General features: G+C 39.2%; 1 protein-coding gene across 2 annotated transcripts; it reads right to left on the minus strand.

Annotated features, from left to right (window-relative positions):
* gna11b (guanine nucleotide binding protein (G protein), alpha 11b (Gq class)) lies at nt 1–25,090 on the minus strand. Of its 2 annotated transcripts, XM_028437328.1 has the most exons (8): nt 24,115–25,090; nt 8,573–8,757; nt 7,750–7,904; nt 5,992–6,120; nt 5,026–5,154; nt 3,249–3,378; nt 2,972–3,125; nt 1–1,937 (listed from the first exon to the last, which is right to left on the minus strand). In XM_028437328.1, the coding sequence occupies exons 1-8, from the start codon at nt 24,248–24,250 to the stop codon at nt 1,747–1,749; spliced, it is 1,209 nt and encodes a 402-aa protein (XP_028293129.1). In that variant the 5' UTR covers nt 24,251–25,090; the 3' UTR covers nt 1–1,746. The 2 variants fall into 2 exon arrangements, with proteins under 2 accessions (XP_028293129.1, XP_028293128.1); XM_028437327.1 differs by lacking the exon at nt 5,992–6,120 and having other exon boundaries at nt 24,115–24,250.
* Between the last annotated feature and the right edge of the window lie 322 nt (nt 25,091–25,412).

Genomic DNA, 25,412 nt, shown 5'->3' on the forward strand with positions numbered 1-25,412 from the left:
TTTTTGTTTTGTTTTGTTTGTTTTTACAGCAGTTCAGACTTAAGTAAGCTCAGCCATGAGAAAAGGAGCGCCTCAACATGACAGAATCAAAAGCAGTCAAATCATCAACACCTTATAATCTGGTCCATAAATTATATAAATTAAAAAAAAAAAGAAAATATCTTTAATTAATCCTACAATAATCTTGGTTTGACACTGAAACCAGCCCTAGCCTGTGTTTGTGTGGAGCGTGGTGGGGAACTTTAGATTGTTTCCTAAACACCACAGTGTTGTCCTGTTCAGAAAAAAAAAAAAAAAAATCACAGTATCAAAACAACAAAAAGTTAATAAGAAAAAAAACAAAACTCTATAGTGATGAAGGAAATTGATGCTTTGTGTTGGTCTTTTTCAGTCTTTTTTGCCAAATATGGTGTACCACAGAGCGTTTTCTATACAGGGGCGTTGTGTGCATATGTATTTACAAACAAATATACACAAACAACCTCTGCAGACTTCAGTGTGTTAACTGTAAAGTTCACAGCCCCCGTCCTCATTGCTCAACAGCCAAGCATCTTTTTTTTATAGAAACAAAGTGACTATACAGAAAAGTAAACAAAAACACGTCCATATAGATCGGATGTGGGTGTTGAAGTTATAGGAAGTGAGTTGTTAATATCCGGTGGAGGGATGATGTGTTTTGTTGAGTAAGCTACTGGTAACCAGTGCTGCCCAACACTGATTACAGCCCAGTTAAGTGAGAGGGGCTTCACTCTGCTCCCCACTCCGTCCTCTCACCTAAAGCTGAGTCTGTAGAGATTAATGGGGACGGGAAAGATTTGAGCTGGATGCTGTGATTTAGTACACAATTAAGAAAATATGAGACAAAAAAAAAAAAAACTAAACAAAAATCTTAAAAGGAATATTTTTCTGTTTTTTTTTTTCCTTCTTTTTTTTTAAGTTTCACTAAAAGTTTTCTGTAAATGTTCCATTAATTTATACCATTTCACCATTACTGGTCAAATGACGCAACAATATGTTATTATTAATTACACAAATCTCAGCACTACACACTTTTTGATTAGCTATGTGTAGGCCCTTTGAGGAGTCTTTTTTTTTGTCTTAAGGGTCTTCATTACATTTTTTGCAATGCTCACGCAGGTGGGTACATTCACAGATGTGAGCTGGCCTCTCTGTGGGTCACTCAGATGTTTCTCGTCTCTGGTGCGTGGACAGAGTCAGGAGATACAGCACTCACTTCCTTTTTTTGAAAACAGAAGGTGACGGAGGATCAGGTCTCACTACGCCCTCCCGCCCCCAAAAAAGGTGGGATTGATACTGCTGCTATTCACCAAAGCACAGCTTCTGGCTAAGCACTGCTTCCCCTAATACACACACACACACACACACACACACACAAATACTAAAAACTCCTCCAAGTCACTGAACAGCGTGTGTGAATCGTTTGTGTGCCAGAGCCAAATTAGGCACACGGAGCAGCTTTGGTTGGACCTAAGACTGACACAAGCTGCCGTGAGAAGGAGAAAAAGAGGCTTTGGTGACGGATGAAGGAGCTTGTTTTCACAGACAGCATCTTTGAAAGTGGACTGGAAAACAAAAGCAATGACTGTAGATGTGTTTGAGTGAGTGTGTGTGTATGTGTGTGTGTGTGTGTTTGATGCGTCTGTGCTGTGCAATGCGTGAGGAGTTGGCAGCACATCCTCAGAAAGGTGTGCGTTTGTGCAATGAGGGGGAGGCATGCGTGTCCCCTCACACCAGGTTGTACTCTTTGAGATTGAGCTGCAGGATGGTGTCTTTGACTGCTGCAAACACAAAGCGGATGTTCTCAGTGTCCGTGGCACAAGTGAAGTGAGAGTAGATGATCTTGTCGCTGTCTGGGTTTAAGTCCACAAACATCTTTAGGATGAACTCTCGTGCTGCCTGTGCGTCTCTCTGAGGACCTGCAACAGTAGACGTTTATGAACAAATGGACGAGAATTTCTCATGTTAACTGATACCAAATCAAGTTTAGTGTGAATACTGGTGTCATGTACCGAGTTCACATCCTACTGAGATTGTACTACCAAAAAATGAATTTTTCCTAAAAAAAAAAAAAGTCACTTTTGTTTTCAAAGTGAACTGATACGTGTTTTATTCATTTATTGGATCATGTTAGGGTTATAATCTCAGTATGGAGGTAAACTCAGTACATGACACTAGCACAGAATCACATATTTAATTCAAACAATGCAGTGCCAACATGACTTTGGAGACACTCAACGTAGGGCCTCCGATATTCCGTTATGGCGGAAAATCGCCAAAAAAAACGTAATTCACGTTCTGACACGGACAATGCAATCCTACATGATTTTTTATTTTCTCTGCCTCTGGTTTTTTTAACTTGTTTTGAAAAACAAGCAGTTCAGGATTTTATGACTGCGTTGAAATCTGAAAAAGCAATGGTACAAAGACAGATTTAGATGTTAGTGTTTTAGCTGAATTGGTGATGAGTTTACCTGGTGACACGTTAGGGCTTGAAGGTTTTTCATACAAAGCGTCAGGGTCATTCCCCAGTTGGCAATAATTAAAGGTTTCACAAATAAGGTTTTGGAAACTTATCAAGCATTTCCCATTAAACAGGTGGCTTAGCAATTAGCATCTTGGCTAACATTGCTCTTGCAACGTATTTCAGCATAACCCTCCTGATTTTGTAAATCATCTGAAGCATATAAAATGTGCTAGTAAGTAAGACTAGTAAGACTAGTTAACACTGTTTACCTTATTTATCATGTTTGGTACAATTTATGGAAGTTTAAGAGCCAGTATAGTCATCTAAACAAGGACAGATGATGGAACAGAAAAGTATAAACATGATGCACAATTGGGTGAAATCTGAAATTTTGAAACGGAAAATCGGACGCTTTACCAATGCACATTTTTGTGCAAATACATGCCAATGCTATGTTGTTGCACAGCAGAATATAAAACAGCTCACCATCAAATTCTGGAAAGTAGTCCACCAAGTGCGAGTAGGAGATCTTCTCCTCCAGCAGGTCTTTCTTATTGAGGAAGAGGATGACAGAGGAGTTTTGGAACCAGGGGTAAGTGATGATGGTCCTGAACAGAGCCTTACTCTCCTCCATGCGGTTCTTAAGTGAACAGGTGACAATGGAAGGAAACCATTCACTAGAAATCATCATTAAAGCTTTGCCTGGTGTGAAATAACGTCTAAAGTGTAGCCAAAATGTGGGAATTCATTTCTGATCACTTACCTCATTGTCGGACTCCACCAGGACCTGGTCATACTCACTGAGTGCCACCAGAAACATGATGGAGGTGACGTTCTCAAAGCAATGAATCCACTTCCTCCTCTCTGACCGCTGACCTCCTACATCAACCATCCTGATGGTAAGAAGGTGACAAGGAGAACCAGTGAGAACCAGAGGAAGACATTTTGTTGGCATACAAACGAGTGTTGCTCTGATTAGCTCAAAGGTGAACAGAAGAGGCTTGTTTGCACTACAGGATACAGGTTCTACTCTGCTCAGGTACTTTTTTTTTCTAGGATGATTGAAATAACAACCATACAGCAGCTACAGCGTACTACGGCACATTTTTGAACCTGTTCAATGGAGCAGCAAGCAAACCTTTACAGCAGATTAATGGGAACATAGAAAAATCCAGTAGAGTCGAGTAGAGCTGTACCATGTAGTGGGAAAAAACCTCAACCAACAAAATATGACAAAACAAAAAGCAGTGTTTTGCTGTGCTGTATCAGTTTAAACTAAAGACTTTCATAATCAACATTAAGATTTCTACATCCAGCTCATGGTTTCATAAGATAAAAAGGCCAACAGATTACTCTGAGCCTTGTTCAAAGTTATGCAGCGAGTAACATTTAGAAATGCGTGTATGATTGTGAACACACAAACAGCTAAATGATTAAACTTGTGCTACTACTTCTTTGACATTTTATTAGAATTTTTAATTTTTGGGGGGAAAACACCAAACACGTGAATCTAGGTTTCCCAGCAATTCTGGTGAAGTTTAAACTAATGCTATTCAGGCTGCACTGACAGCTTTCATTGATTTGGGTGTGCAGAAATCTTTACAGTTGGATGCTAAGGATGAATCAGATTTTAAGTGACACTACTGCACAGCTATCCCAGCACTTGCTCATGTGTGTGAAAAACTTGCTAAACACTGGATGCAGTCAAACGTGAAAAGATGAAGGACTACAGATAAACTGAGAGCTGTAGATGTGAACGCGGACAGGACAGGACAAGGAGCAGAGTGGAAATTACATCAAAAAAGTTCTCATTGCAGCAAAAGAAAAACTGTGCACGTGAACAGCAGCAGTGCTGACTGCGATACTGACTGTGAGAATCCTTGGGAGGTTTCAGGTTTCCCGAGCTTGTCCTTGACAATGTCACCCATCACACATTAGGGAGTACAGGTCCCAGTTTCATTAGGTTCAAAATTGTTACAACAACTTCATAAAATCCTTAACACGATAATCCTTACTGGTCAACGCAGTGAGTATTAAACCCTCTCTGTTCTTGTATTCATAGACCTCTGCGTGGATACGTGTCTGCTGATGAACCAGATGCAACAGGGCCTTTTAAGAAACTGGACAAAGTCTCTACACAGCCATGGCACCCTCTGGTGGTGGCTGAGCCTACTACGGTCCATAGAGACCCAGGGCCAATTTAGGCCCTGCAGGACCTAATGCCCAAAATAACATTCCTCCAGTGAGGACGACCTTGTTTCTTCTGCCAGGCAGAGAGGAGAGGAGGTGGCCTATTTACAGGGAGCGGGCAGAAGAATGTAGGACTCCATGCTCATCAGTAGCGTTTAGGGGGGATACGTTTATGACAGCGAGGAGTTAAAAAATAAATGTCTTTAGCATTACTGATAAAAGATGTGGACGATTCAGTCTAAGATCAACAGTTTAGCGTCTTTAGCTGCTCTCATTGACAGGAAAGAGGTATGATCTGGATAAGTTAATGATGACATGGAGGGTGGCAGCCACAACAGGCTTCAGTCTACCTGAAAATGATGCTTTGCAGGTCGAAGGGGTACTCTATGATGCCTGTGGTGGGTATGCGGACCCTGAGTACGTCCTGTTGAGTGGGAAGATAGCTGCGATCTGCGATACGATCCAGATCCGTGAGATAACTAAAAGCAGGCCGGTGAAGAAAGGGGGTAATCGAGAGTGGAGGGGAGACAGAAAAACAGGTATATAAAGCATGACAGCCAATCGCAGCAATCCCCCACTCCCCCACCCCCTGTGCTCGTGTGGAGCAGTTCTGTTGAGAAAGAGTCACAGGACAAAGTTGAACACAGAAGAACAGGGGTTTGGTTTGTGCCTCTGTGCCACCATCGTTGTGCATCAACACAGACATGTTTACTGACTAGCAACTAGTTTCTGCTTTTCATTGGATTTGCCTGTTGCATATTTTATCAAATGTGTTGTGGACCGTGAGGTGGCATCAGTTACAGGAGCGAGGCCTCAGCAGCAGAAACAGCAAAACCTGTATCAGATAAGAATGTTTCAGTCCTCTAATTACATATTAGAATACTGAAACAAAAAGGGGTGGAATTATGTGGGTTTTTTTTCTCTTTAAGTTTAACAGCTGCAGTAGGTCAACTGAAGTTCAATTATTTTACATAGAAATGTTTGCATTAACTTTATCCCCATGTGATCATCTTATCTGATATGTTGCTGCTGCTCCTCACACGATTCAGTGCAGCATGTCTTTCTACGGCTTTGCTCCATCTCAATACCACCATTGACACAAACCACTGATGCCGTCTCAGCTTAACACACCATGTTAATAAGAGTCTATGTCCACATTGGCCTTGAGAACTTGTCAATACCTACTAATTATCACAATCTTTAGGACATTTGTTTGGTATCCAATCGACTTCAGAAAAGCCTCTTTTATGTGAGCGTCAGTGGTTTATGTCCTGTAAGCCGTTGTGATGCTGCAGTCCTGGTGCCTCGGGGGGTACCTGAAGATGACGTTCTCCAGGTCAAACGGGTACTCTATAATACCCGTGGTAGGAACACGGACCCTCAGCACATCCTGCTGGGTGGGAACGTATCCCTCTGCAGTCACACGATCTAAATCACTAAGGTAACTGGAAATATACATGAACACTGTGGATCACACTGAAATGAAGGAACATTCATCAACACATTCAGAAATAAGCCCAATGGCCTATGAATGCATACTAGGCATTCCATTGTGTGCGACATCAACACAAAAATACAATAAAAGACAAACACAACCGGGGGGCACTGTAAAATGTGTAATTTTGAATTACTGTACAGAATACATTGGAAAATGCAGAATATTAACAAATGGGATATAACAAAATGAAGCAGGTTTGGGCAGAAACAGAAGTTTCTTCTGCAAACTTAGCAGAGTTAGACAAACAAAACTCACAAATCTGTTATATATTGCCATGGGCATTTAAATCTTTTTTTCAGCAAATATACTGTGATTTGTCTATGTGCAGCTCACCCAGGATGCATGCCCAGCTCCAGAAAGTGATGGACATTTACACACAACTTGCAAAACTAGCTTTACATTCCAACTTACAGTAGGAGTGAGCTCGTGTTTCAAAGACAGCGGATCAAATCCAGCCAGAGTAATATTCAGCCCGTCAGTTTTGCTTGAAATAAAATGTGCAGGAAAACAATATTCATATAGTAATTTAGTTCCCGATTTCTTTAAATTAATGTTTTACACTCTCAGAAAGTGGTTTGTATATGGTTTTTACATTTACATAAAACTAGGGTACAATAATGTTGATATTGCACTGTATTTCCTATTTATTTTTCTGGCTGGTAATGTGACTCTTGAACTAAAATAAGTTAGACACTCATGCCATAGTGCAATATAGACAGATGTTTTTAAAGCTGCTGGGGACGATAATTTAATAAATATATACTGTAAGCCTCATAGATCAATAAATCAAAAATTATTTACTCAAACATTATGTAAAAAAGTTAAAATTGCTGCTCTTAAGTCCGTTTTGATCTTTACTGTAAATTCTGTGACTTCTTATGTTTCTTAGTCAAATACATTTTTGGATGTAATTTGTTCCTGAGATATCATCTCAATCCATGAGACATTAGATTTCTGCCAGATTCAGATCTTTTCACGTAAACCCCCAAGAAAACTTTCGCTATTGTTTTGCTACAACTTTTAGTCCGTAAAAACATCAGAAATGTCTTGAAAAGTGACTTTGGCAGAGTTTTATGGGCAAATGCAAAAAACAAGAGCGCAAACCTCTGCCAAGAGCCAAATGTTTGGCTCTGGATCAGTGATCTTGATTGTGAACATGATCATTCACACTTTGAAGGCTTGGAAGAAATTGCTAGCACTAGGCTGTGCAGTTGTACGCTCAAAACGGAAAGTGAAACGAAACTTAAACCTAAAGTATGTAACGTGCAAAATCACCAGCAGGAGGTGTTGTAAAACCAGCTCAAAGAGCTAAACATAAGGATTTATTTTTCAAACTGATCCAGACACAGTAAACTGATCAAATCACTTGTTCCCTATCCCTTTTCAAATATTTCCTGACAATTTCATCAAAATCCATCCTTTAGTTTTAGAGGTAGAACTTTTACAGAGAAAGATCTTCTTTAATTTTCATGTTTTCATTTTAGGAGCACATGGGATTTAAGAAGTAAATTAGATAAGTAGTATGACAAACATCTTTAGAAACCTTTGTTAGCATCCAAACACTGATAAAACGTACTATTTGGTGGAGTCGGAGAGCTGATACTCTCTGCGGCGATCGTAGGCCTCCTGGATGCCTGGATCTGCCCACAGGCTTTTGATAGCTACGATGTAGGGCTGATCGAACGTATTCAGCTTCTCGATGTCTACCTCCTTCACAAGCATGGCGTTAGACTGCAAAGACAGGGTACACACTGGGATTCAGAAATCACTGCAGATGATGTATTTTCTCATTGTCAACACTAACATCTAGCTATCTCCTAGATACACTACTATAGATTTGAATGTGTATTTTCATTTAAAAAAAAAAAAAAACTATGAGCGACCAATGCTTTGTTTTCTTTTTTTTTTTTAAATGTATGAATGTACATTCCCTTAAATCATCTTTACAGAGCTGGCACCTCGAATCACCATGAGGTTAGCAATTTATTTTTTTATTTTCATCAGTGGAGGAAGTCAGAAGAATTTGGATGAGGAATTTTGATTTAAAGAAACCTTGTGCAGGTTTTTGTTACATTTTGTGGAACAAATGCCAATGGAGGAAAGATAAGGTCAACTCAAGACAGATGTCAGGTATAACTTCAGGTGTACAAGGACATATAAGCATCATACGTTTCTGTTAATGACAGACGGATACATCCTGATTCGTTACGTGACTTTCAAATGTTTCGAGTTTTTCAAATTGTTTAAAGTGTCACTGCTGGTGCTTATGGTATAATTATTGCATTTAAATAATCAGCTCTCACAACAAGTGCAGTGATTGATGAGACTTTTACTGAATAGCTTCAAATCGTGAATATTAGTAATGACAGAGTGAAGCTGAAATGTGCATATAGTCTTACCCGGTTCTGTTCATATTTGTAGGGGATCTTCAGGGTCTCAGTGGCACGGATCATGGACTGCATGGAGGTGAAGATGTTTTGGTAAACAAGACGGATAAAGCCTCTCTTATCTTCGTCAGAGTAGCCAGCTCCATGGATGATCCTCATTTGCTTGATGAAGGTGCTCTTGCCACTTTCGCCTGTTCCTATACAAAGCAGAAGAAACAAATACAATGTTAACGCAAGGCTAAAGCAATGCATGTGTGGTTGGCAACCATATCTATGACACAAACTGTACAAAAAAGAAAAGCAAATGCCAAGCAGAGAGCCTTGCAACTCTACAATTAATCTGTTTAAATTTTATCAGTACCAATAGCAGATTATACCTTATCTTTACAGCATACAAACATTTACTGACCACTTTATTAAAAGGCAGTGGCTGTCAATACATAATACCTATCCATATACCAGCATTCTATCCGTATGCAATGCCCCTCATTGGCCAGTTTAGGTCACGTGATAGGTGCACCACGTGACCTAAACTAGCTAGTGAGACGCTACGCACCTGTACTTCCGTTTGTATTAATTAACCTTAACCTACGTTACGGACTAAAACTAACCCTAACCTACGTTACGGACTAACACTAACCCTGACCTACGTTACGGACTAACACTAACCCTGACCTACGTTACGGACTAACACTAACCCTGACCTACGTTACGGACTAACACTAACCCTGACCTACGTTACGGACTAACACTAACCCTGACCTACGTTACGGACTAACACTAACCCTGACCTACGTTACGGACTAACACTAACCCTGACCTACGTTACGGACTAACACTAACCCTAACCTACGTTACGGACTAACACTAACCCTGACCTACGTTACGGACTAACACTAACCCTGACCTACGTTACGGACTAACACTAACCCTAACCTACGTTACGGACTAACACTAACCCTGACCTACGTTACGGACTAACACTAACCTACGTTACGGACTAACACTAACCTACGTTACGGACTAACACTAACCTACGTTACGGACTAACACTAACCCTAACCTACGTTACGGACTAACACTAACCCTGACCTACGTTACGGACTAACACTAACCCTAACCTACGTTACGGACTAACACTAACCTACGTTACGGACTAACACTAACCTACGTTACGGACTAACACTAAACCTAACTTACGTTACGGACTAACACTAACCTGGGCAGAATGTGGCAGATATGACGCAGCGGCGGTAGTCGATGACATGAACCCGCATTGTCCCAATTCTGCAATTTTTCTAACAAGTGCACACTTCGTAGAGGGGCGTAGGGTGCAGTGTGAGTATTGGGACAGGGTCTGACTCTTTGAAGGTGTGGACAGGTGTCTTTCATACAGATAATGAGTTCAAAACAGGTGCTATTAATACAAGTAACGAGTGGAGGACAGAAGAGCTACTTAAAGAAAAAGTAACCCATCTGTTAGAGCCAGAATTATTGCTTTTTTTGGTAGGGTTTTTTTTCCATTCTGTTCTTCACAGTTGAAGTGTACTATATGATGAAAATTACAGACGTCTCTCATCTTTTAAGTGGGACAACTTGCACAATTGGTGACTGCCAAATACTTTTTTGCCCCACTGTATAACCGGGGAGAGCAGACCAATAAATAATTTTCAGAAATCTGTCCTATGCTCAAACAATGCTCTATGAAAACTATGACAACATTATTACCAACCACTTGTTTAGCGCACGCACACACACTAGTTTGACAAAAACCCAGCAAAACTGCAGAACCCTTGATTTTTCCTCGTTTCATAAGAAACGTTGAATGCACACTGCACTCACATTTAGTCCAAACTAGTTTAAATTAAAATAAATAAATAAAAAGGGTCTTTAAACAGTAAACAAAACAACTTGTAACACAACTGACACTTAGTTATGCTAGTGCAAAGAGCTCATACACAAAACAAAAACATTTAGGAGCCATTGATTTAGAGAACTGCCCTGTTTTAAAGCCATTAAACTTGACAGTTAAAACAGCAGGGTTTGTTTTCAAGCAGCGACATTCCTCCTCTGCCCTCCTGAGACTGTGTGGCTGTGACGGCTATCATTTATCAAACATAAATGGGCAGAAATGGAGTGTGCAGCCATTTTTTTTTTTTGCACAAAGCTGATATGTGTTCATCTGAATGGGAGACAGTGGACCAATAAATCTCACCTCCTGCTTTATAGTTTTGGAGTCTGCATGGCCTACTGCACCGAACGTACGTAATGTATAGCAGAGAATCAGTGGCGTGACCCTGCAGTGCTAAGACAGGCAGCACATTATTGCACCTTCAGCCTTTCTGAAGATCTAAAGCTGATTTTAAAAAAGGCCAGGGCAGTTGAGGACAGTTCATGTATTGGAGGAGAGGTCATGGAAGAATTTCAGCCAGAGTTTTGTATTAACATCTCAAAATTAAATTATTCTTTAGCTAAAAGTAAACTAACTCTCAAATAACAGCAAAAACACACAAAAAAACAATCCACATCTACTTTCACATCTGATATCTCTTTAACAAGCAGTTCTAGATAGGATAATGTATTTATTATCTAACTTGCTAAGTGAAATATTTTCTGTCTTGGTTCATATTTTACACTTGCCTTCATTGATCTACCCATAGTGCCTAGAAATTAGAGCTGTGCATCTTCACTGGTCTCACTATTTGATTCAATTTCGATTCCACGATGCAGAACAATTCATTTCAGCCTTTAGTCTGAACACAGCAGATAACAGTGTTTACAAGAGTAAATACTAACATTACATAAAACCTCTCTGTAGTTTATAGTTAGTTTATTCAATCATAACAACTTCAAACATGTTCCACAGCATAAACATTTCAACCTGAATCAATAGTCATATGTTGAGTAATGAATGAAATGGTATAGGCAGTAGCAAACCGCTTAGAAATGCCTATCCTACATACATTATGTAGTGTTCTTTTTGTCAGAAACACAAGATATTCAAATCTTAAACATAAGATACTAGGTACATCTTAAATTAAGGTTGAATGATTAATTACATTTGCGAAATTATCGCAATATCATAAACGCAATTTTTTTTTTTTAGTAATTTATTTCAAGTTCTTTGGGAGTTTGACTTCCCTAAAAAACATCCAATTGGTTAAAGCAGATATTAGTTCTCCTTACTTTTCCTGCACTTTAGTATGTGTGATGTTACTGACTGGATATTAGTAAGCTTTATTTTATTTTTTTATATCTGTTTATTTTATTTATTTATAGACTGTCCTGTAACGTTCAGAGAGTGTTTAAGAAGTGCAGTCCACATGTTTACATGTTTCATGAAACGTGAATTTAGTTACTGTAGATATGTCGAAGAGGTAAAGCCACACATTTGTTTGCTTTATTGTTGTAATCTGTGCTTTAAAATTTACATTTATTTAAAGTTTAAATAAATCTAAAATTGTTTATTATGAAACAGATTGATTTATTGCTTGTGTTCATTGAAAAATACATGACAAGAGATCCTTGAAAAAATAATCGCATATTAAATTGCAATCGCAATATTGAGGGGGAAAAAAAAGATTATTTTCCAAAATCGTTCAGCCCTATTTTTAATCACTTCCTCTTCATTTTTAGCTCCCTCCATTATACTGTCCTGGACTTGTTTTCCCACAATTGGACATCATGCTTATTTTAACATTACAACTTTGTCCTGTTGCAAACACAAAACAAGGACGCAACATTACAATGCTATAACCGATTATTGATGCAAAGTCGTTCAGCATCGCAAACACGGCTGATTTCATCACCCCTACTACAAATATTGACATTTTAAAGAAATGATGAAAATAAGATGAAGGCATTTCATGCCCGAGTGCTGCAGAATATACATGATATCTGTAAAACTGAAAAGGAAAGAAGAGGTGGAAAAAACACACACACTCATCTCAACACCACCTACATTCAAGGTTTTTGAAGAGCAGCCATATTTCCGTAACCATAGCAACCTCTCCTCTGTGTCCCTCAGTTTTTCATTCCAGTATATTTTTTTTTCCTGTTTCGTCTTCTCTCTTTTGAACCCCTCCCATCTGCCCCTTCTTTCTGCACCTTTTCATAGCAGTAAATAAATAAAACTGGAAGCCCCTCAGGCTTGTGCCGTGCACATCACTTTTTTTTCTTTTTTTTAAACACCTCTAAGAAGGTCCTCCTCACCCCTTCTGAGGTTCGTCTTTGGGTTAAGGATGGGATGATCTAAGGCCAGTACAAGGGAGCTTTAGCACCTAAGGAGTTGAAAAAGATGGGGCATGATAGCAAATTCCATGCTCAGGCAGAAAATACTTTAATCTCAAACACAAATTCAGATTTTTCACTCCCTGTCCATGCGAGGGTATGATGACCCTCCTCCATCTCTTCTTCACACTAAATGCCCAATTTTGGACAAATGACCTGAGACAGCCTCCACCGTTCACAGAAAAAGATCAAATGTTCTAAATGAATTAATGCACTCTATGAATTATTTCACGTGAAAAATGGTGAGGTAAACGTCTGATTGACCCGTTTGCAGAAAAATGCAGATTGAATGTCTCCATAGTCTAAGGTGGTAGTAAGTTAAGTGCTCACTGCTCAAGTAGAGAAGCAGGAGGACCACTCTCCAGTTTGTCTGATTTATTTCTCGTGACTCTGTCACAAGATCTCCCTCCTCTGTGTTCTCTTAACTAACATGTCCTTGTATCAACAGACAACACACTGCAGGCTTCTGTTATCCCTTTTTCCTCCTCAGCATGTACAAGCGCCAACTACAACCATTTTCATGCCCTAACCACCTCTCGCCCACAAACGCAACCACTTCTTCCTATCCCCTCCTCCCTTTCATCGCAGCCCCTCCTCATCTCCCTTGGGCTAGAAATATGTCCCTCCATTCTCATCCCGCTCTGTCAAGAATTTTGGATATTCATAACTAGAATCCATCTAGTCTTTTTTGGTATTGACCTAGAAAAAAGAGGTCACCTTTTAATAGCTAATAACTAGTTTGGTTTGATAATGCTTTCTGTTCTAAGCATCAAGGGGTACAAAAGTGAAACAGAGAGAAAGGAGAGAGAGCTGAGGTTATGTCCCAATACAACACTGCAAGGTACACCAACATAGCCCACACATCCAGTCACTTAGCTCTTGTAGAGATAGTGTTTCTTGGGTCAGAGAAATAATATTAAAATAAATAAGAATAAATAAACAAATATGAACAAATTCAAAAGCAAAGCTGCAAAAAAAAATGCATCAACTCATAATAGAAACGCAGTCCCTATAATCGTAATCAAATCATGAGACACTAGCTGGGTTTCCATTACAGATTTTTGCAAAACAAAAACAATATTTCTAAATGTTGACAATGTATAATTGCGCTTTGAACGTTGTTTTGGGCAGGCGTCTCGTAACGCCTGTGAAATCTCCTTAAAACACTCTGTATTCCATTGTTGTTTCACATCTAATGTGGCTGTAATAATTTTAAAGTATAATGCTTAGAAATGTCCTGGTCCCGTCTTCTGTTTACATGTACCGCGTCATGTTTTCTCGGAAAGCAGTGGTCATATGACCAGGTATGTCGCGCTCTGCGACTTGTGTTTGCAGAGACGGTGTTTCCATGACGCTTTTGCGACACGTTTCAATATTGAAACGTCTGAAATTCCTCCTGAAAGCGTAAAATAATAATGCAGCTACTGTCACTGCTGTCTTTGTGCAGCAGTTTTACTGGTCCGATAGTTGCATTGCATTCATCACTTCATTAGACAACTGGGAGGTTATGTTTTTACATCCACAAACTGAACAGTCTTAGGATGACTTGACGGTGTACAATTTCCATATCCACCCAATCATGTTAATCATTATTTTTTTTTTTCCCTTCCGCTATCTGTAACAGAGAGTCACATGTTAATCACCTTGGAAAACAGCAGGAAGCAGCCAAGCCCTAAGCTAACAATCATGTAGAAGCACACGTCTCCATCAGTCACTACATCCATCTTGGTAACCGGTTTCTTTCAGCCACACAAAGGATACGGTCTGAGCCAATGCAGCCTGGAGATACACACGACACACACACACACACACACACACATCCGGTAGTCAACCTCAAGGCATGGTTATCATCTCCACTGTAATGGGCCATTTCTTCCCTTTCTGCCATAATCAAGAGCCATGACTATTTTCAAGCACACACACAAAGTATGCTGGTAACATACACTCGTTGCTGCTTTTGTTGGGGTGTTTCACAGCTTTCTGTCTGCACCTATTGTGTTTCTTGCTTTCAGGATCAGTGCAGCAGTTTGCCTTGTGCTGATGTCTCTGCATTGGATGAGTGCACCATGTGCGTGGGTGTCCAAGCTGTACAGTAAATCCAACATACATGCTATCGCAATCGCATGCACCACACATAAAACACACGGAAACTCACTTTGCCTTCTTACTGAACTGGCTTACGACTGCCTCGTCTGTGTACCACTGAATACCAGTGAGCTGAATGTTCTTGCAAAGTGAGAGTGGGTGAGCCAATGAGCCAAAAAAGAAAGCTTTAGAAAAGATTTTGAGTACTAAATTACTAATATTTAGAGGTTTTTTTCCCCACACAAGCCACATGAATGCAATGAGATGAGGAAAATCTGCTTTCCAAATCCATACTAAGGCAAACAAAGGGACTGATGTACAAATGTTGAGAAAATGGCGAGCAAAAATTATCTTCTCTCAATGGCAGTAAATGGGAATATTGGCCTGAAGTTACTGACGGGTCAGAAAGGAGGACTAGGTCCCTGTCTGGGGACCGGTAAAGCAGTAGAATGTGGGACAGACACCTTCATGTCCCCAGAGGATTTGCAATTAACCCCTTTTAGGATAACGTCTGTGTGTGTGTGTGTGTGTGTGTGTGTGTGTGTGTGTGTGTGTGTGTGTGTGTGTGCGTGCGTGCGTGCGTGCGTGCGTGCGTGCGTGCGTGCGTGCGTGCGTGCGTGTAATCTATATATTAAAGCAGTTACAAATACAGGGTTTTACCATTTGCTCAAAATGACTTTGTGGCACCTTGAACCAAAAAATCTCTACCCTATTTTCTTTTAAGCAGATAGCTTTTATAATTAGGAATGTATTTAAACAAAATTAGGCTGAACTGGCTCGTCATAGCGTCAAGTGCACGTTTTGAGACAATTTCATGCATTTTACATCAAGTTATTTGTTCCCGTAAACATGTGGTTGGAAGTGTAGCAGAATTGGTAGAATCTCATGATATTTCCCAGGCTGGAATGCATCTCCTGATATCTACATAGCTATAGGACAGATTAAATCAAACCCCCAGCTACATGTTTTGGTCCAAGAGCACACATTTTCACATAAAATAAGTGATTTCAGTGTGATGTTCCTTTGAACATCTGCAACATCAAACATATAAGATTAATAACAATAGTTAATGCCCGAGTGAGCATGTTGGTCACGATTTCAGGAAGTTTAATAACCAGTACTGACACCTAATTAGGGAAAGGAAAGGAAAACAGAAATAAAATGAAATCTGGAGGACTCAAACAGAAAAGACACAGAAATGGAAAAAACTGGAAACGTAAAATCGGGGGCTCTATTAAAGTTATTTCTTCAAGACTTGACAATTAATATTACATTACTGTATATAGTACAAAAAGTCAAATAATATATTTGAATTTATATTGATTTCCACATTAATTTAGCTTAATACAAGAGTAATTTCTATTATTGATTATATTAATAATTCTAACCAAGTTATAATTACTAGTGTTTAAGTTATTCTGCAAAGAAAAAAATACAATTGTCAGTAGAAGAACATTGATATACATAGAATATATAATGTACATGAACACAAATTCTGATAATAGCCAAAATATTCAAATTAAGCAAACATCATCAGTAACACAGTCAAGTTGTCAGCATAAGGACTGTAAACACACTGATGAAAACTGTGAACAATGAACTGGTGCACTGCATTTCTCCCAGTGTCTCCCCAGAAAATTAATGCAGTTGGAACCTTTTCAAAATAATTTTAATGAAGACATTAACTTGTGACTTTATGAGCCTGGTAAATCCTGCACGGCAGTATGAAGTGAAGAGGGACATTGTGTAGTCATCTTACATTAATGGTGGACGTGGGACTAGTTTTTATATCAAACTCCATGACCACAGATGAACCGGAGATGTTTTGATGTTTCTCATAGATATAGTTCATAGAGCTGTAATTGGGCCTAAAACATGAATGCAATATTTTGTACTTTCATATTTCTACTTGAACTTTATTTTGGAATTTCGACTTGAAGAGCAATAAACATATATTCCAATGTTAAGGAATTCATGTTTTGTTTTGTTTTTCCATTATAGATATGTGAATCAACATGTATAAATTACTTTTAGTCAATTAATTGGGAGATAATTGAATCGAGTCAAATCGAATCGAAAAAAAATGAATCGTTAGATTAATCGATGCATCGGAAAAAATAATCGTTAGATTAATCGTTTAAAATATTAGTGTTTATTCCAGCCCTACATTAGACCCAACCCGGCCAAAACCATAATGAAGCAGATCTTTCTTTAAAATGTAGTGATAGATATACAAAGTCACAGCTCATCAACAAGTAGCAAAATATTCTGTTTCTCTTTCATTTTCTGCTCAGCAGTGTGAGTGGGGGCGGGGCTGTACTACTGGTCTGTGTGTGTGCAGGGAGTGGGGAGGAAGAGGGACCTATCGTAATTATCATTATATGTCAACATCTTCTTGTCATCTAGTTTTCCCATGTATTATAGCAGTACAAATATTACCGTTAACCAACAACTTAAACTAATAATATTTAAGCAATTTGCACTAGTATTTTTTGTTCAAATAGGCTTTCTGTAAATTTACATTCAGAGACCATTAGCCACTCTCAACTTTGTGATTGGCTGTCAATAGATATTGACCTAAGCCAAAATGTATATTGCTGCCCAATATACCCAACCCGTTGACAACTAAAGATGATGTCTATTGTCTACTTTTCTTGTCCTCAGTGATCAAAGTGTAATGGTTTATAAACATAAATGTTTCATAGAGTAGTAGTGGCATTACTAAAGAAGAAAAAACTATAATGCAACGTGCTGAGTGAAAGGTTCAAATGCAAAAAATAAACATGTATTATCAAACTTCATCTTGAAATCGCTGCCTATGAAAGACTTTTCACCACTATACTATAATTGAAAGCGTGAGATCTACCACCAATAAAGATTTCAGGAATAACTGACAGCTGGCAGAGCTCCGACATAAGAACAGTATAACACGCACTGCACTGCACTCACAATCACAGAGAAGTAGAGCAACTACATCCCTATTGCCATATATGATCAAAATAAGACAGCATGGCAGGAGAAGTAAGGTCAGCAAGAGTCTAACCCTCCTGGTTCAAAAAGACCCTTCCTCTAAACAGGGATTTAACCTGCTAGCAAATAAAAACCTGCTGAGCAAAAGTTACTCAACACATGCCTGGACAATGTTCTGGCAACACGTTCAATAGTGCCTTCCTGCCGTCATATACATCATCTAAGACATAGTATGCTACAAAATATCATTTCATTCAGTAAAAGCCGCTAGTACACCTACAGCTCCAAATCCAATGTGGTCAGACTCAGTATCCCTAACGTGTTTACTCTACCATCTCATTTTCCTAAATGTTAGCTCGTTCCAGCAGTTTATTTGCCTGTTGCGGTTAAGGCCACAGTTCCTGTCTCACTGTGTTTTGACCAAGTAGAGGCAAACCACTGGGCTGTGGAGCAGAAGGCTGGTGCTATGGCCTGATATGGCGCTCCTTACTGCCTTACTGCGGATTCTGCAGTAGCTTTGGCAGAGCTGGTCATTTCTAAACAGGTAGAAGATGTGCCTTCCATAGTTGTAACATTTACCTGCATAGCCACAAAACAGCCATAGGCACAAAACAGTTCTTCAAGGTTAAAAGTAGAAAAGGAAAAAATAAAACAAGGGAACATTAGGAATGTGACGATACCTCGATATGGTGATATTTTTTCGCACGATCAATTATCTATTTTCTTATTTTTTGGGGGATTTAAGATTTATTTTATTATTTTGAAAACCTTTTCTGATTTTTCACTAAAATGTGCAGGTACTGTAGGTTTTCACAGAATTGTTATCACTGTTTGTTGAAGGAACCAATATATTGTTTACTGGAATATTGCACTATAATGGTGTCACTGGTAAGAAAGACCCTATTTTTTGTTTACAGAAAGCACTATTGGAGATACTTATTCATTTACATTGGTATGTTGACACTTATTTACAGAAATGTTCATACCTCCTGTTCATAGGACACTTTTTCAATTTATTGTCTTTCAAAGTTATAAAATAAACATTTTATTTTTTCACTTAATGTTTTTTTTTCTTGTTACGACAGATTATCATAGATTGATTTCTGACCAATATATCGATAATCGCAGTATCGCCATATCGTGAGATAATCGTTATCGTGAGCTGTGTATCGCATATCTATCGTATCATGAGGTACACAGAGGTTCCCACCCCTAGTGAACATGAGGTGCAGGTGTGCAGTACTCTACCATTGTGCAATCAGTTCATTAGACACATTGAAATATTGGTTCTTTAACCTTAAAAAACTATTGCCCGCACAAACATAATTACATTACAATTTAACCACGCATATTATTAAATATTTTGATGACAAGTACTTTTTATTGGGTAAAAATCACCCGGTGTTATTGACCGTGTTACTAATTTTAACGATAATGTTCTGGGCTTAAGAAAGGAGTACGTACTCTAACACTGCCGGATGAAAACTAAATACTAAACATGTGAGACAAGTTTGTTTTTTTTTTTTTATACGTGCAGCTTTCAAGGTTAATGTTGAAAGACACAAAGGAAACACCCTCCTAATGTCAACAGCTTATAAAAGAATGTTTATGGCCAAGGCTTCGTTGGATCACTGCTTGAGACACGTTTCGCCCGCTTGGCCACATGCTTTTGACATATTGAAAAAAGATCAGCAGCCTTTACTGCAGGTTGTCCGACACATCTGATCCTAAATTCATGGTAGCAACTGGGCTGGCCCACTCACTCACTGGTGTGATGTCATCAGTCAGAATGTCCTGATCAGGTTGCTGTTGTATTGTAGATGGTAAAGCCAAAAATTGAGGTTTACTTTTAATAGATTACCAGTCAGTAAAAAAAGAGCCAATCTTCCTCCTAAGGAACGTGTTTGTCTGTGTGTTCACTGTGCATGCATTGTTCATGCTGTATTTCTCCACAGACAGCAGAGAACTGTAAACGAGTCATTCACTTAATGTGATGCCATTTTGCCAAGGATGTCATATTTTCACGGGCATTTATTTGTTGGTCTGTTAGCAGGATGACGTCAAAAAGTGCTCAATGGATTTTGGCAAAATTTCAACCAAAGACAGACGTTACGCCATGGAAGATTCCTCCATATTTTTGGAGGAGATCCGGTAGGGTTGGGAACCTCTGGGTACCTCACGATACGATACGCAATACAAAGCTCACAATAACGATTATCTCACAATATGACGATACTGCGGTTATCAATATATTGGTCAGAAATACAATCTACAATAATCTATTACATAACAAGAAGAAAAAAAGATCGTGAAAAAATACAATTTTTATTCTATATCTCTAAAGACAATAAATTGAAAAAGTGTCCTATGAACAGTGACACTATTTTAGTGCAACATTTCTGTAAATAAGTGTCAACATACCAATGTAAACGAATAAGTATCTCCGATAGTGCTTTCTGTAAACAAAAATAGGATCTTTCTTAACGGTGACACCATTATAGTGCAGTATTCCAGTAAACAATATGTTGGTTCCTTCAACAAACAGTGACAACATTTCTGTGAAGACGTACCTGCACATTTTAGTGAAAAATCAGAAAAGGTGTTGAAAAAAAAATAAATAAAAAAATCGATACTTAGCGAGAGCATATCGATAATCGACACTCCTGGGATCCGGATCAATATGATGATTCCAGATCAGTTTAAAAAATGATATTGGTTCGTAATGACTGAACTTTATGAAATTTGATTCTGTTAACCCCATCAAATTTCATCCGCATTAAATCCAGATTGAGCATTTTATCACGATTTTTCTAAAAAAAATTAAATAACAAAATGTATGTACATTTGGACCTACTGCATGATCATTAATGGAGATAGGAATTTCTTCCTAGCCTTAATAACAGACGAAGTCGGGCTGTGTCTCATTGTAGCTTGTATTACTACTAGTGTGGAATTATTCTACAATATTCACTAATCATGACAGTAAAATAGACCATCCTAAGTCAATCTAGCACAGTAAATCCTATCTCAACCAGTAAAAAAAAATCATGTGAACACCTGATTATGCATGGAAAAAAAATACCGTCATATACTGAGAAACCGTAAGAATTTTGAAAAATACCGTGCTATACATTTTTGGTCATACTGCCCAGCCCTAAGCACGATGTTGAACTGTATAGTTTATTAATAACTAAAGTACATTAATGATATCCTACACATAGATTTGCATTTTATACCTAACCTTTTTTCAAATTTACAAGAAAACAATACATAAATGAAAAACAAAACAAAAAAAAACAGAAACCTCTGTTTAGGTATATATCCTTATTTAAACTGGGGTTTAGATGGGGATATATACACTAGGGTGCAACCTGCTGCTCTATGTGAACTAAAAAAAATCTAATGCCTTTGAAATGAACAATTTTCATTTCGTTAAATTTCATTGAAAGGCCTTTCATGCAGGGTTGTGAATGACATGTAGCATTTTTGCTACAAGAGATTTAAAAAATATTCACCCATTGAGTAAAATAAACCTGGTGGACCATGAAGGGGCAGCTGTGGCTCAGTGAAGCATCAACACCCCCCCCCTACCCAATCCCTTCCCCTCCCTGAGCAGGAGATTGGCAGCCTGATGACACAAAACCCCTAAAACTATTGTTAAAGGTTGGGGCAATACTAATGCATAGTAAACTGCTTCCATGAATGGGTAAGTTATGGTTACATTGTAAAATGATATGGAGCGTTGGATATTGAGGTGTGGAGAGCCCAGCAGCTTCCTGAGGACTGGTCAATGGGATAATAATGTGAGGGATAATAGGAGTCAGTGACATGTCAAAGTGCCAGCAGATCTGTTTAACCAAGCCTATTAAGACATGGACTAATCCTGCCTTACACGTCCTTATCTCATTGACAGCTTTAGCTCACACAGGAACGTTGACTCACTGCATGAGCATGACAGACTGCAGCTCTGGCTTTCTTTCCATCGCTCACACTGAAATATTGATACATTTGTTTGAATAGCGGTCTTATTAAAATTGATATGTTGAATCCATAATAGCTCAAGAAGCAACGATGGAAATACTTACATGATAATGGGGGGGTGATAATATTGCCCTAAGTTTTGCGGCTGAATGATCTCGTCGCAAGAATCTTGTCAGTTTTACCACAGCGTTAAATAATATCAAACTACTTCTCACAAACTCAAAGGTAGCAGAGACTCCAAGACATACTATAGTGTGTATGTCCCGCTGAAGGTGTGGCTTACTTTATTTAGCGGAGGTATTCACCAGGGAAATAAAATGAGACGCGTTAAATTACTAGGTCTGACTTTGAAATTGAAGCATACGTTTTAAAACTAATGATGCGCCCTAATTTAATATCATTGGCCCAACTGTGGACATTAGAAAGAAATCATGTTTTTGTTTGTAATTTAACATTCTTAAAGGAACACCACTTAGAGGAAAAAAAAGATGTACACAGACATGATAGCAAAGTTGCAAATTAGATTTTTTTTTAACTTCTGCCAAGGAGGTAATATTTTCAAAAATAATGTATTTATTTAACTCACATTAACAAAAGATTAAAAAAAAATGCATATCTTGTTGACCGATCTTTCAAATCTTAATAAGTTATATCAATATGGTTCCTCAATTTCCCCACCAGGTTTTATCCAGATCGGATCTGGGTTGCGCGTTTCATCGCGGTTTTCCCAAAAAATGGGTGTGTCCTTACATTTGGACTGGTATATTATTATTAATTGGGATGGAGATTTCTTTCAAGCCTTTTCATCAGGATCACTGATCCAGAACACTGCCAATATCTGGCAAAGAAGATATTTAGCACTTGGCAGAGGTTTGAGCTCTTTATAGTGCTCTTGTTTCTTTCTTTTCAATTATTATCTCTTTTTTTTTTTGTTACTAACTTTAAACACAAACAGAAACCAGTATTCAACACCACCACTGTCATTCTGGAGATTGTTGGACACATCTGTAGCCATAGATTATTTTTGATAAGTCTGACTTAAGGCTCAACGATTCATTGCAGTTGCGATCTTATCGCGATATCATAAAGCATTCTGAGAGTGTTTAAGAAGTGCAGTCCACATGTTGAAGAGGTGAAGCAACAGATTTGTTTGGTTTATTGTTGTAATCTGTGCTTTGAAATGTATATTTGATATCTATTTAAAGTTTAAATAAATCTGAAATTGATTATGATGAAACTGATTTATTGTTGTGTTCATTGAAAAATACATGACAAGAGGCCCTTGAAAAAACAATTGCATATTAAATCGCAATGTACTGTACATATAGTGGTTTGCCAATTGACACAACTACTTCTTGTTTAATTTTACAGATTTTTGATGATGGGATGAGCCCTAGCTCCTGAGCTACAACATGTGTTTTTTTTTTTTTTTGATAAAACAAATACTCTTGTGATAAAGCATCGCCTGCTGTTCCTTTTTGTGTTCACAGAACTATGAATCAATGCAGCACAGAGCAACTTATTCAACAGCAGCTCCCACCTGCCCACACACCAGCTATAAAAATAGCTAACCTACTCAGCTAGTCTCCACAGGATGAGGGACAAAAACCTTCAGTATCTTTGTCATGTGGATGGATAGATGGATGGATGGATGCTTTAGATGCAAACTGGTAAATGCAACAATGACAAACAATGTGTAGCTACAACCTATGGAATTTTTCCCCCCCACCAGGCTACCTGAATGATGGCTTTCACTGGTGGTGTGCATGTTATGCAACACAGCGCAAAGATACAATCCATCACTGCTAATCCGGCTCTCTTTAAAAGGGATTAACTTTAGTTTCACAGCACCAGCAAAAAGCAGTTTTGAAAGTGACATACTAATTGTCTTGGAGGCTACTGAGAGCATGTGGTCATTCACTATCAGCAGAAAGTAACATGAGTGTGCAAAGCAGTATGTCTCTCACACACACACACGCACACACACACACACACGCACACACACACATATATGACAGCATTAAGAGCTAAACAACACAAGCATCTGGACTGTTGTACATCAGTGATCGTTTGGTACATTCAGTGAAATCACTCCTACAGTTCGCAACGTTAACTAGCAGCAACATTTGCTAGCATTGCACAAGAAGGCCCAATACTGCTTTGCTGCCAATAAGCGACACTCAAACACAGCAAGCAAGCGGTTGTTGGAGCTCCAGTGTGATACATACCGAGTAGTAGTAGTTTCAACTCCCTCCTGGAGTCCCGCTTGTCTCGACGGAGCTGTTTGTCAATTTCTGCATTGATTCGTTTCGACTCCTTTGCCTCTTCGCTCAGGCAGCAAGCCATCATGGACTCGAGAGTCATCCCCTCCGGTTTGTGGCTGCCCGATCAACGCGGGACCCGACTATCACTTGGCTCAGCTCGATGCGTCTCACGGGCTCTCGCTGCGATGTCAGGGGAGGAGATTTTGGTTCTGTGGCGGGTGAACGAGTAGCGCAAAGCCGTGCTGTTGCTGGACCAGATGAGGGTACGGACACACCACCACTACCACCAGTAGTAGCCTTGTAGTCAACTTATCCTCAGTCGAGAACCGCTGCGGATCACGGGAGTTTGTGACGGGGCCTCCGTGGAGATGCGTAGCGCGTATTGACCCTCTGACGTTGAAACGCACTAGCTTGTTAATAGCACTTTATGTAATTACGTGTACTATTTTACAGTCTGCACAATGTAATCTCCATAAACCTACCTAAAGTGGAAAACCGCAGTGTCGCGACATCCAAACCCCTGACAGCCGAAGAAGCTGCTCTTAAACCCCGGCCTCCTAAAAAAAATTAACACGGTCGGCTTGGAACACTCCCCGCTTACCAGCTTGCCCTCCTTTCCTACTAACTACATGGGCTAAATGAAACCTAACAGCTGCTGGAGCTGCAGATAGCCACCTAGCTCAGTGCTCATATATTACCGTCCTGCTAGCTTCACTAGCACCTCCGCGGCTAACGCAGCGTCAACCCGCAGTGATTGAAGGAATTTGTCCGCCTAGCTAGAGATACCGACACGGCCCCCATCACATCCTGACGCGTTTGGACGGATAACATGCGGTGGTGAGAAGAGAAAGCGTCGGCCTGGAGGTGTGTAGCTGTCCGCTGGACCGAGGTGAGCGCAGCAGGTTGATGCCAGAGGAGGAGGGTGAGGTGACAGGAGGGCGGGCCTCAGGGAGGGACCTGGACCCACAACAGCTACATACGCAAACCGTTAGGAACCATCTTTGACATAATATACAGGAGCGGGGGCCGCTTATTGTGAATCAAAGCTCCAATTTAGTTAAAGCCAAAAACAAAACGCCGTGTTGTTAACATAATAAATGTGCAGGTACTCGTCATCATTCCGTTTGTGCAGAACAGAAGTTACATTTTCTGTTTCTTGTTGTGATTAAAGCGACCTCGTGCGGTCAAGATGTGGAATTGACCAAAACATTGTTTTCCATTCATTCCAAGCCTCAGGTGATGATTGAGAAAGCAGCAGACTA

Source organism: Gouania willdenowi, chromosome 22, assembly GCF_900634775.1.
Source record: "Gouania willdenowi chromosome 22, fGouWil2.1, whole genome shotgun sequence".
Taxonomy (NCBI): domain Eukaryota; kingdom Metazoa; phylum Chordata; class Actinopteri; order Blenniiformes; family Gobiesocidae; genus Gouania; species Gouania willdenowi.

Coding starts and splice junctions, on each gene's coding strand:
- gna11b (XM_028437328.1), bottom strand. CDS start 24,250: ATGACTCTCGAGTCCATGATGGCTTGCTGCCTGAGCGAAGAGGCAAAG. Junction 7,905..8,572: donor ACAAATATGAACAGAACCGG/GTAAGACTATAT, acceptor CTGTCTTTGCAG/TCTAACGCCATGCTTGTGAA. Junction 1,938..2,971: donor CTACTTTCCAGAATTTGATG/GTGAGCTGTTTT, acceptor CTACTGTTGCAG/GTCCTCAGAGAGACGCACAG.